We start from the raw sequence: 12,500 nt of genomic DNA, 5'->3' as shown, positions 1-12,500 counted from the left end.
TTTAAATTATGCTAAGATAAACATATAATAAACTGTATAATAATGATAAAGTAAACAACACAAATGAATAAGATTTTAATCCTGGCATGTGTTTTACTAGCAGGATCAGCATCTTTGCATTAGCAGCAGCTCTGGTGAGGTTTGCTCTTTATGACGAGCTGATGATGATGATGATGATGATGATGATGATCATAGATATATACATTAGATGTCGCCTGGCCTGTTGTTGTCTATTGGATGGAATGCGTCAATAGCGCCGCCATCTTGCTACAGGGTAGCGCTCCTTTGAAATGAATGCGGGACCAAGGTACAGTGGAGGCCTGTGGCCATCCAGAGCCAGAGATATACACATACACACATATATCTATGATTGGGAGTTTTCTTGGATGTTAGTATGCAATTTTTTTTTTAATTACGAAAAATATGATTTGACATCACTTTTCTACATTGATGGATCAGTGACCGCAAGGGCATTCCTGACAGAAAGCTTGTGTTTGTGTGTACAGAAATGTACTATTCACCCTCCCTGCTAAATCTGATCTAATCATGTCCTGAAACACAGCTCCTCTCCTGCTTTCACTCCTCATACTGACGGAGGGAGCGATTCGCTTGTGAATGAATCCCCCGAACGACTCTTTCACTAACATTAGCCGACAATAATACAAGTTTCTGGCAGCGCAGCATCTTGTTGTCATATTTCTTTTGCATTGTTTGCTGATTTTATTCAACAAAACTAGCATAAGCCGAGTGTTTAGTGTGAGTTGGAGCTGCTTTGCCGTATGCTGAATGCAGTAAGAGACTGTTATCATCAATAACGTTACCTGATTAGCACAAAAGTTCAGAACATACAAAAACAGAAAAAACTGAATATTACCTATGAAATGTTCTGCCTTTGTGCTTTGTTTTCTTTATTTGCTCGTTACTACACTCGTAGACAGCGCTAAAGTCCCGCATCTTCACGTAGTAACACTGTCTTGACTAGTGTGGTTGAATGACATTTGTCCTGGGAGCACTGTACCAATGTGGCGGCGCTATTGACGCATGCTCAGGGTCCCTATGCGATATCTACTGTATATATCTATGGATGATGATGATGATGTGGTCCTCATCTGTGAGAGGATGAAAGCGTCTGCTAAACCAGTGGTTCTCACAGTGGGGGTCGGGACCCCCTCGGGGGCTTGCAAGACAATGAGGGAGGGGTCGCTTGGTGATTTCCAAAAATCATTCATTCATTCATTTTCTTGTCGGCTTAGTCCCTTTATTAATCCGGGGTCGCCACAGTGGAATAAACCGCCAACTTATCCAGCACATTTTTACGCAGTGGATGCCCTTCCAGCTGCAACCCATCTCTGGGAAACATCCACACACACACACTCGTACACTACGGACAATTTAGCCGACCCAATTCACCTGTAGCGCATGTCTTTGGATTTTGGGGGAAACCGGAAACCCATGCAAACCCAGGTAGAACATGCAAACTCCACACAGAAATGCCAACTGAGCTGAGGATCGAACCAGCGATCCACCGACCTTCTTGCTGTGAGACGACAGCACTACGTACTGCGCCACTGCGTCGCCCTTTTCCAAAAATCACATATATTTTATTAATCTGTTAGAACTATCATGTCTTATCCATAACCTGCAGAATCTATAATATTTAATAGATACTTAAAAAAAAAACATGCAATGAAAAAGTCATCAGCCTTTCAATTTGTTTGTACACTGGATTGCGACCCCTGGGGTTATTATGCTAGATTAACATCACAGCAATAGTGTTAGTTGCAGCAGATGAGCCCCACATCCTCCGCTCGTTCTACACCTGCACAGTGCACATCCTGTCCGGCTGCATCACCACCTGGTATAGGAATAGCACCAGTAGCAATCGCAAAGGCCTGCAGAGGATTGTGCGAACAGCTGGACGCGTTGTAGGAGGTGAGCTTCCCTCCCTTCAGGACATCTACACCAGGCGGTGCATGAGGAAAGCCAAGAACCCTGAAGTGGCTCCAAGTCTCCAAAATTAAACCAAGAATAGTCTTGTGCTGTAAACAGTGTGCTCACCATCCTCATTAAGTGAGATTAATATTAGATTAAACAAATGAATAATGATGATAATAATAGGCCGTTGCTCTTTTTTTGTGTCGTCAGTGAGCTTGTTTATACGGTTCCTATTGGTGTGTGTGCAATAAGTGTATGCTTACAACCACCTCCGAGCATAGAGGGGGTCGCGAGTCACTGGTGTTGTTATTTTAGGGGTCACAGGCTGAAAAGTTTGAGAACCCCTGTGCTAAACAAATGACCACATGTAAACACTGAAGTAAACCGTTCATCTAGAGGAAAACATGACAGAAGCTGGACATCTGCGTCATCAAGATCCAGAATACCCACAATTCAACTGTGCTCAGACTCTCTCAAGCTGAGCGCAATCAGTGTGATCAACAGTAAGTGTGTGTGTGTGTGTGTGTGTGTGTGTGTGTGTGTGTGTGTGTGTGTGAGAGAGTTTCCTGTGTTCTAGACTCATTCCTCTCGAGACTATACAAATCATTAATGAGCAAATACATCATATGCATGACTTCAGTCTGTCTGTGTGTGTGTGTGTGTGTGTGTGTGTGTGTGTGTGTGTGTGTGTGTGTGTGTGTGTGTGTGTGTGTGTGTGTGTAGTTGTGAGGGCCAAATATGTGAAACAGTCCTTACTCACGCTCTGTTTCAGATCTGTTCCAGAGTATATTTGTGTAATGGTTTAGGACTGTGTGTGTGTGTGTGTGTGTGTGTGTGTGTGTCCTCTTACCCACACAGAATCGTCCAGTGCCGTCCAGCAAGTATCCCGGTTTGCAGATGCACTTGAAGCTGCCGTCCTCATTAATGCACATGCCGTTCAGACAGATGTTCCTGATCAAACACTCGTCAGTGTCTGAAACACACACACACACACACACACACACACACACACACACACACACACACGTTCAATTCAATTCAGCTTTCTTTGTATGTTGCTTTTACAATGTCGATTGTGTCAAAGCAGCTTCACATAGAAGATCATAGTGAATTGAAACAGTGTCAGTTCTTATCTATATATCCACAAACATACACAGTCTTATGCAAAAGTTTGTGCACCCCTGATAATTTTCAGAATTGCCGCTATAACATGTTGACCTTTCAGATCAGCAGTTTCATCTGGATATATTTTATACTGTAGAGGAAACGCAACATCTCAGTTCTGACAGAACACTTATTTAATCAGCAGATGCAATGCAATTTAAGTCTTAACAAAAACAGTCGGATGCGTATATTTGAGCACCCCGACAGCATAATGACATCAATCTTTAACACAGCCACCTTTTGCTGAAATAACAGCCTGTAGACGCTTCTTATAGTCAAGGATGAGCCGTGGGCCATTCTTCCATGCAGAGTTCCTCCAGTTCAGTCAGGTTTGATGGGTGCTGAGCATGAACGGCCCTCAAATTAACTCATAATTGTTCAATGATGTTCAGCTCTGGGGACTGGGATGGCCATTCTAGATCATCATATGGTGTCTGAGCATGAAGCCCTCGTAGATGTGGAACTGTGCTTTGTGTCATTGCCCTGCTAAAACATTCAACCCCGCCCATAAATATAGACCACACCCCCATCACTCTTAAACTCCACCTCTCACTTTATGCCTCCGCCCACTTTAATTGGTCCGCTCTGATCAGTTCAGAGCTCTGTGAATGGCCCGTTTCCATGCAGAGCTGCGATTGGTCGTGTGTGCTGTAAACTGCAGTGCATTGTGGGTCAGAAGGCTCACCTTGGCAGTTCTTGCCGTCAGTGGAGATCTCGAAGCCGGCGTTGCAGACGCAGTGGAAACTTCCCTCAGTGTTCACACAGCGGCCGTTGTTACAGATGCGACCGTTGGCTACACACTCATCCAGATCTGAGAGAACACACACACATATGAGGGAGTGTGTATGCATGAGTCTAGTATGTTTTGTAGAGTGTATGTTTTGTGTTTATATGTGTGCAAGTGTGTTTTTAAATGTGCGCAAGTGTGTGTGTGTGTGTGTGTGTGTGTGTGTGTTTGTGTGTGTGTGTGTGTGTGTGTGTATGTCAATGTGTGTGCATGCATGTTAATATTTGTGTGTGTGTGTCTGTGTGCATGCTTCCATGTATTGTGTGTATACGTGAATGTGTGTGTGGGTGCATGTGTTGTGTGTGCGTTTGAGTAGGCCTATGTGTGTAAGTGTGCGCATGCATGTGTCTAGTGTGTGTGAATGTGTTGTGTGTGTGTTCATGTTTGTGTGTCTGTGCATGGATAACGAGGTGTGCAAGTGTGTGTATATGTGCGTGACCGTGTGTGTGTGTGTGTATATGTGCGTGACTGTATGTGTGTGTGTGTGTGTGTGTGTGTGTATAAAGTCACCTCGACACTCAGTTCTGGTGGCGGTGCTCTGGAATCCAGCAGGACACTGGCAGTAGTAAGACCCCTGTGTGTTCACACACTCTCCGTTGACACATGGGTTTCGCTCACACTCGTTCTCATCTAAACACAAACACATGATCAAACACACACACACACACACACAAGTGTGACACTCTCTGACATTGTGAGGATGGATGAGCGGCTCACTGACCGATGCACTCGCCACGGCCGTCCAACCTGAAGCCCCGGTTACACTCGCAGCGGTAACTGCCCGGCGTGGGCACGCAGCGCCCGTTAATGCACAGGTTACGGAAAACCTCACACATGTTCCTGATGCTGACGTTCTGCGGCACGACCACTGCGAGAGAGAGAGAGAGAGAGACCACAACACATCAACACACACACACTCTACACTGCAAATTTTTTGTCCTGTTTCTATTCCAAATATCTAAACATTCTTAAATTGAGAAAAATGTTCTGGACAACCAAATAATATAGTGTTTTTTTTTAGAAATAATGAGTCAAAATTTACAAGATTTACATTAAAACAAGCAAAATAATCTGACACTAGGGAAGAAAAATAATATTATCACTTGAACTGATAGCTCCTGCCTAAAAGACTGATAGCCCCTCCCTAAAAGACTAATAGCCCCTCCCTAAAAGACTAATAGCCCCTCCCTAAAAGACTAATAGCCCCTCCCTAAAAGACTGACAGCCCCTCCCTAAAAGACTAATAGCTCCTCCCTAAAAGACTGACAGCCCCTCCCTAAAAGACTAATAGCCCCTCCCTAAAAGACTAATAGCTCCTCCCTAAAAGACTGATAGCTCCTCCCTAAAATACTGATAGCTCCTCCCTAAAGGACAGATAGCCCCTCCCTAAAAGACTGATAGCTCCTCCCTAAAGGACTGATAATTCCACCCTAAAAGACTGATAGCCCCTCCCTAAAAGACTGATAGCCCCTCCCTAAAAGACTGATAGCTCCTCCCTAAAAGACTGATAGCTCCTCCCTAAAGGACTGATAATTCCACCCTAAAAGACTGATAGCCCCTCCCTAAAAGACTAATAGCCCCTCCCTAAAAGACTGATAGCTACTCCCTAAAAGACTAATAGCTCCTCCCTAAAAGACTGATAGCTCCTCCCTAAAATACTGATAGCTCCTCCCTAAAGGACAGATAGCACCTCCCTAAAAGACTGATAGCTCCTCCCTAAAATACTGATAGCTCCTCCCTAAAGGACTGATAGCTCCTCCCTAAAGGACTGATAATTCCACCCTAAAAGACTGATAGCCCCTCCCTAAAAGACTAATAGCCCCTCCCTAAAAGACTAATAGCTCCTCCCTAAAAGACTGATAGCCCCTCCCTAAAAGAATAATAGACCCTCCCTAAAAGACTGATAGCTCCTCCCTAAAAGACAGATAGCTCCTCCCTAAAGGACTGATAGCTCCTCCCTAAAAGACTGATAGCTCCTCCCTAAAAGACTGATAGCTCCTCCCTAAAAGACTGATAGCTCCTCCCTAAAAGACTGATAGCTACTCCCTAAAAGACTGATAGCTCCTCCCTAAAGGACTGATAGCTCCTCCCTAATATACTGATAGCTCCTCCCTAAAATACTGATCGCTCCTCCCTAAAATACTAAAAGCTCCTCCCTAAAGGACTGATAGCTCCTCCCTAAAATACTGATAGCCCCGCCCTAAAGGATTGATAATCTTGCTTTAAAGGACTGATAAATAAAACAAAGTGTATTTATGTGTGTGTGGTGTGTGGTGTGTGGTGTTTGTGGTGTGTGTGTGTGTGTTCTCCTACCCACACACAATCATCTAGTGTCATAATAAATGTTTGTCTGAGATGTTTGGGTCAGGTGAGGCAGTATGAATGACTAAATCCTCTTGACACACACTGTAGCATCTGTTTGTGACACTTCTGCATGAGCAACAAACAGGAAGTGATGTGTGTTTCCACAGGTGTGCGTGCGTGTGTGTTGATTACCAGGCCTGATTGTGGGTGTGTCCCCAGGGCCCGGTGGCAGAGGTATGGGGTCGCGTGGGTGCGGCTGTCCTGGATACGGCTGTCCAGGATACGGCTCCACTATGATGGGGATTTGTGGGTAAGGGCCCCTTGGGTCATCAGGATAACCAACACCAGGACCCAGACCCGGACCTGGATGTGGAAGTGGAAACGGACCCACAATCGGCCGATCTGGATCAAGAATGGAGGGGCCAATCAGACAGAGACGCTGATACTCCTCTGAGAACAGACAGACAGCAGCATTAGTGACACTTTAATACGCTTATACATATCGCTCATTCCAGATCATCTAGTTTATATTTAATACACTCTGGAGACTGGATTCTTCACAATACTGGACTAAACATTCCAACGTTATGTTCAGTGATGAAGGTGAAACATTACAAGTAACGCAAGTTACAAAAAAAATGTGATTTTAAGTGACGAGTAAAGTAACACATCAATTTTATAAGATACAGTGCATGTGGACAGTATTGATGGTGCTTAACCTTTTCCACATGTGTTTATGTTACAGCCTCATTCCAAAATAGATTAAACTGACTTATTTCCTCAACATTCTACACACAATCCCCCATAATGACAATGTGGAGAAAGAGTTTTTGAAATTGTTGCACATTTATTACAAATAAAACACCTGATAAATGAGATGTACATCAGTGTTCACAGCTCTAAATGGAGCTCAGGTACATTCTGTCTCCACTGATCATTCTGGAGATGTTCCAGCAGCTTCACCTGTGCTCAATTCAGCTGATGGACATGATCTGAAAAGGCTACAGCTGTCTATATAAGGGCCCAGGGTTGACAGTGCATGACAAAGCACAAACCAAGCATGAAGACAAAGGAATTGTCTGTAGACCTCCGAGACAGGATTGTGAGGCACAAGGCTGGGGAAGGTGACAGAAACATTTCTGCTGCTCTGAAAGCTCCAATGAGCACAGCGGCCTGCATCATCCGTATGTGGAAGATGTTTAACCAGCAGGACTCTTCCTAGAGCTGGCCGGCCATCTAAGCTGAGTGATCGGGGGAGAAGAGCCTTAGTCAGGAGGTGATCAATAACCCGATGGTCACTCTGTCTGAGCTCCAGCGTTCTTCTGTGGAGAGAGGAGAACCTTACAGAAGGACAACCATCTGTGCAGCAATCCACCAATCAGGCGTCTGTATGGTAGAGCGGGCAGATGGAAGACACTCCCCGCCTGGAGTTTACCATCTGCAGGACTCTCAGAGCATCAGAAACTAAACTCTCTGCTCTGATGAGACTCAAACTGAACTGTTTGGAGTGAACGCCAGGCGTTACGTGTGGAGAACAGCAGGCAGCGCTCATCAGCAGGCTAACAGCATCCCTACAGTGAAGCATGGTGGTGGCAGCACGTGTGAATTTCCCTTTTGGAATAATCCAGTCGAACAAACAAACAATAAAATAATAACACAGGCTCATCTGCGTACTGCCAAGATATATATGAAGAGTTCAGATGTAAACACCTCTAAATCCTCCTCTAAAATAAGCATTTTCATCAGGCGCCTGTGTGTAAGTCCTTTTCTTGGTCTTCAAAGTGAAATATCTCAACATAAACAAAGGAGGCTGAGAGCGATGTTCATTTTCGAGGGAAATTTCAGACACACTTTTTTGCACGGTTTTTGCATCTGAAGTCATCATATTTGACTATTATTTCCCCATTTTATCAAATATTTTGTGAAGTGTTGACGTGTGAGTGTGTGTGTGATCACCTGTTCCACGTATGGGACACATCTCTGGAACACTGCTGCCTGAAGCGCTCCAGCATCCTCGGTTCTCACAGCAGCAGCGGCTCTTAGACATCTGCTGCTGCAGCGGATTAGCACAGCGCCCGCTCACAATGTTAGCATAGCAGGACCCCGTACGGGCATCTGAACACACACACACACACACACACACACACACACACACACACACACACACACACACACACACATTTACGTAGCTATCTTAATGCCAGCACTACATAATCTTCTATATTTTACAATTTCGCATCCTCCACCTAACCCTCACAGAAAACTGTGTGTGTGTCAGACTCACCAGTGCAGCGTGAGCCGTCCAGCGCCGTGTCGTAGCCCAGTGGACACCTGCAGAAGTAGCTGCCGATGGTGTTGGAGCACTGACCTCCACTGCACAGCCCCGGAAGATGAACACACTCATCCACATCTGAGACAAACACACACACAGACACACACACGCACACACACACACACATGCACATGCATACACACACACAAACACATATACACACACACACACACACACATCAACCAGTGCTTTAATGGCCTGTTTCCAGTGATACGGTACGGTATGGTTGGGTTCGTTATGCTTTTACTGCTGTTTCCACTGTCAAAGTGTACATAAAAGCGAACCGTACCGTACAACTTTTGGACACCCTTTGCAAAGGATACCTAGCCGGCATAAAGGGTACCATAAGGCGGAGCTAGACGAGCAGCTGAATGTTATTGGTTTACAGAGATGCGTCACTCGCAGAAGCAGGAGAATGAACACAAAGCATTTTAAACACACAGCGAGACATTACACAGTAATAATATATACATATAATAACAAGCCATGGTCGACCCGAGCTCAAACAAACATCGTCGTCTTGATGAACAGCCACAAAGCCAAGAAGAAGAGCAGAATCTGCCGTGTCCTGTTGTTGTTTTACGAGCCCGTCTAAAAGTGCGAGCGGTTTCACTTTCTCCAGAGAGCTCGCGATCGCATCTATGTTTGAAATAACGAATTTGAGCTGCAGATAATAACGTGTGCGTGATTATTGAAGAACTGCTGACATCTGATCCTTTCAGAAACAGACAAACGCGAGAGTGAAGTGTGAAAAGACAAAGGAGAAGCCGGACAAAACACAGGAGCAGATTGTTTCAGCATCCTGAATCATGACCACACTGCCATGTTGAACTATCATCATCAGCTTCTGGACTATTATGAGCTCTGAATGACGGAGTGACTCTAACAGAGGCTCCATGTGCTGCTGCAGATTACACACACACACAGATGAGAGGTCTGCTCTGACTGTGGGCTATATTGTGTGTGTTTTTAAACTCATATAAGGACTAAATGTCTGCTGTGTGTAGTTCTTCTGTACTTAGTAACATATCGGGGGCTGAATGTGTTCATATATGTTTATTTATTTATTTATTCTATATAATTACAGATGATAATGCAGCTATTATATCATTGATCTGCAGTTATAATCAAATCCTGTTGATAGACGGGTTAGTGATGAACATTTATACAGTACTGATGTGTGTAAAGCCTCTGTGTTGCGGGAAGTGCTGCTCATATGATATGTGAGCGACCCGTACAGCTTTACTGTAGACATTTCCTCCAGTAAAAATGACTGAGGGTACCCTTAATACCCGTTTGGCAGTGGAAACGCAAGCCTGATAAAGGTGGCCCGTACTGTACCATACCACTCAGTGGAAACGAGCCATAATACACAATGCATATGTAAACACACACACACACATGTGCATGTGTATTTGTTTATCTGTGTGACATGTGCATCTGTGTATGTGTCTGTGTGTGTGGTTTAAATTTAGTGTGTCTGTGTGTGTGTGTGTGTGTGTCTGTGTGTCTGTGTGTGTGTGAGTGTGTGTGTGTGTGTGTGTGTGTCTGTGTGTCTGTGTGTGTGTGAGTGTGTGTGTGTCTGTGTGTCTGTGTGTGTGTGTGTGTGTGTGTGAGTGTGTGTGTGTGTGTGTGTGTGTGTGTGTGTGTGTGTCCCCACCTTCACATTTCTGTGTGATTTCGTTGAACTTGTGTCCGGCGGGGCATTTGCACTCAAATGAGCCCACAGTGTTCACACAGTTCCCCCCCTGACAGAGTCCTGGAATGGCCTGGCACTCGTCCACATCTGCCAAACACACACACACACACACACACACACACACACACACAGGAAATGGTTTAACAACGCAACACAACAGATGCACTCAAATCAGTGTGTATAATTCAAAACAGAGTAACAAGAGGAGGAAAACAGCAGCGCTCCTGAACTGTGTGTGTGTGTGTGTGTGTGTGTGTGTGTGTGTGTGTGAGTGTGTGTGTAGCACCAAAAACAGCAGACTTACGACATTAAACAGATAGAGATCTTGATGGCTAACGACTCCTCTGTGACTGATTAAATGCATAATGAGCGTCACTGACTGAGCTGTTGTGCAGAAACACACACGTGAACACGACACACAACACACAGAGGAGACGCAGAGAAACAAATAACTAACGGTCTGATCATACAATGAGCCCAAACAGCAACAAAATATGAATAAAACAACTCAGCAAGGCTTTATTTGATCAATAATACAGTGTAAACAGTGAGACATCATTATCATTTACAGCAGATTATTTTATATGAGGCACACGGTGGTGCAGTGGTCAGCACTGTGGCCTCACAGCAAGAAGGTCTCTGGTTTGAGTCTCGGCTGGGTCAGTTGGTGTTTCTGTGTGGAGTTTGCATGTTCTCCCCGTGTTGCCGTGGGTTTCCTCCGGGTGCTCCGGTTTCCCCCACAGTCCAAACACATGCGCTATAGGGGAACTGATCAACTACACTGGCGGTAGTGTGTGTGAGTGTGTGTGTGTGTGTGTGTGTGTGTGTGTGTGTGTGTGTGTGTGAATAAGTATAAGTGTATGGGTGTTTTCCAGTACTGAGTTGCGCATCTGCTATGTAAAAAATATGCTGGAATAGTTGGTGGTTCATTCCGCTGTGGCGACTCCTGATTAATAAAGGGACTAAGCAGAAGGAGAATGAATGAATGAATGATTTGAGTGTGATTATATAGTAAAGTGTCATTTATATCTGACGTAGAGCTGAAATTTCAGCATTAGTACTCTCAGTGTCACATGATCCTTCAGAAATCAGCATAATGTGATGAATAAAGGTAGAATCTTCTGTACTTTTAAGAAATCATCCTTCATCAATGATAATTCATTCATTCATTCATTCATTTTTCTTCAGCTTATGCCGTGGTCACATTACAGTTATACAGCGCTGCAAAAAGGGGCGGGATTAACAAGATGATCAGTCAATTTAAAAAGCGAGCGATTGGTCCATATTTAAAATTTCCATCAAAAGTAGTCATGTTTTGATTTATGACTGGTCTCATGCAGTCACATGATGCGATTTCGCAGGTCAGAATTCACAAAGCTTGAACTTTGCAATGCAGCGAACTGCGAAACTTGTCAAACGAGCTAGAGTTTCTAGTCTGCCGCATTCGCATCCATATGAGTGGAAGTTTATGAGGAAATAAACGCCAGCTTGACCACAACTTAAGTCTCTATTACAGAGTTCGCCACCAAGAAATGAACCGCCACCTATGCAGGGTATGTTTTACACAGCGGATGCCCTTTCACCTGCAACCCAGTTATGGGAAACACCCTTACACACTTATTCACACACACACTCATACACTACAGCCAGTGTAGTTGATCAGTTCCCCTATAGCGCATGTGTTTGGACTGTGGGGGAAACCGGAGCACCCGGAGGAAACCCACACCAACACGGGGAGAACATGCAAACTCCACACAGAAACACCACCTGACCCAGCCGAGACTCAAACCAGCGACTCTGCACAGTGTAGTTCCAGCCCTGATCAAACACACCTGGTCAAACTAATGGAGACTGCAGGCTTGTCTGGGACCTGCAGGTAAGTGTGTTAGAGCAGACCTGGAACTAAACTGTGCAGAGCAGCGGCCCGCCAGGAACTGAGCTTAACCTTGAGTCTACAGAATATAACATATCCAGACTAATACTGAATACATGGACACACACACATACACGTGCAAACACACACATACACATGCAAACACACCCACACACGTGCACACAGATGCAAACACACACACACATGCGCGCATACACACACACACACACACACACACACACACACACACACACACACACACACACACACACACACACACACACACACACACAAAGTCAAGCAAACACAAAAATACACATACAAACACACAAACATGCTCACATAATGTGCGCACACACACATGCATACCACCTGTACAGATAAACACACACACATGCATGCACAT

General features: G+C 44.7%; 1 protein-coding gene across 3 annotated transcripts in view; it reads right to left on the bottom strand.

The window, feature by feature from the left end:
- fbn1 (fibrillin 1) overlaps nucleotides 1-12,500 on the bottom strand; it is a 92,388-nt gene that overhangs the window by 47,231 nt on the left and 32,657 nt on the right. For all 3 annotated transcript variants that reach the window (XR_012394116.1, XR_012394115.1, XM_073930076.1), the window contains exons 8-15: nucleotides 10,183-10,308; nucleotides 8,475-8,600; nucleotides 8,147-8,305; nucleotides 6,383-6,640; nucleotides 4,608-4,754; nucleotides 4,397-4,516; nucleotides 3,785-3,910; nucleotides 2,786-2,908 (exon numbers count right to left, since the gene is read on the bottom strand). Coding sequence is in view for 1 of the 3 variants with exons in the window: in XM_073930076.1 (XP_073786177.1) it covers nucleotides 2,786-2,908; nucleotides 3,785-3,910; nucleotides 4,397-4,516; nucleotides 4,608-4,754; nucleotides 6,383-6,640; nucleotides 8,147-8,305; nucleotides 8,475-8,600; nucleotides 10,183-10,308 (1,185 nt within the window). In the remaining 2 variants the exon portion in view is untranslated. The remainder of the gene's footprint in view (nucleotides 1-2,785; nucleotides 2,909-3,784; nucleotides 3,911-4,396; nucleotides 4,517-4,607; nucleotides 4,755-6,382; nucleotides 6,641-8,146; nucleotides 8,306-8,474; nucleotides 8,601-10,182; nucleotides 10,309-12,500) is intronic.

The sequence above is a fragment of the Danio rerio genome, chromosome 18, assembly GCF_049306965.1.
Source record: "Danio rerio strain Tuebingen ecotype United States chromosome 18, GRCz12tu, whole genome shotgun sequence".
In the NCBI taxonomy this organism is placed as follows: domain Eukaryota; kingdom Metazoa; phylum Chordata; class Actinopteri; order Cypriniformes; family Danionidae; genus Danio; species Danio rerio.
This window is presented reverse-complemented; position numbering and strand designations above follow the sequence as displayed.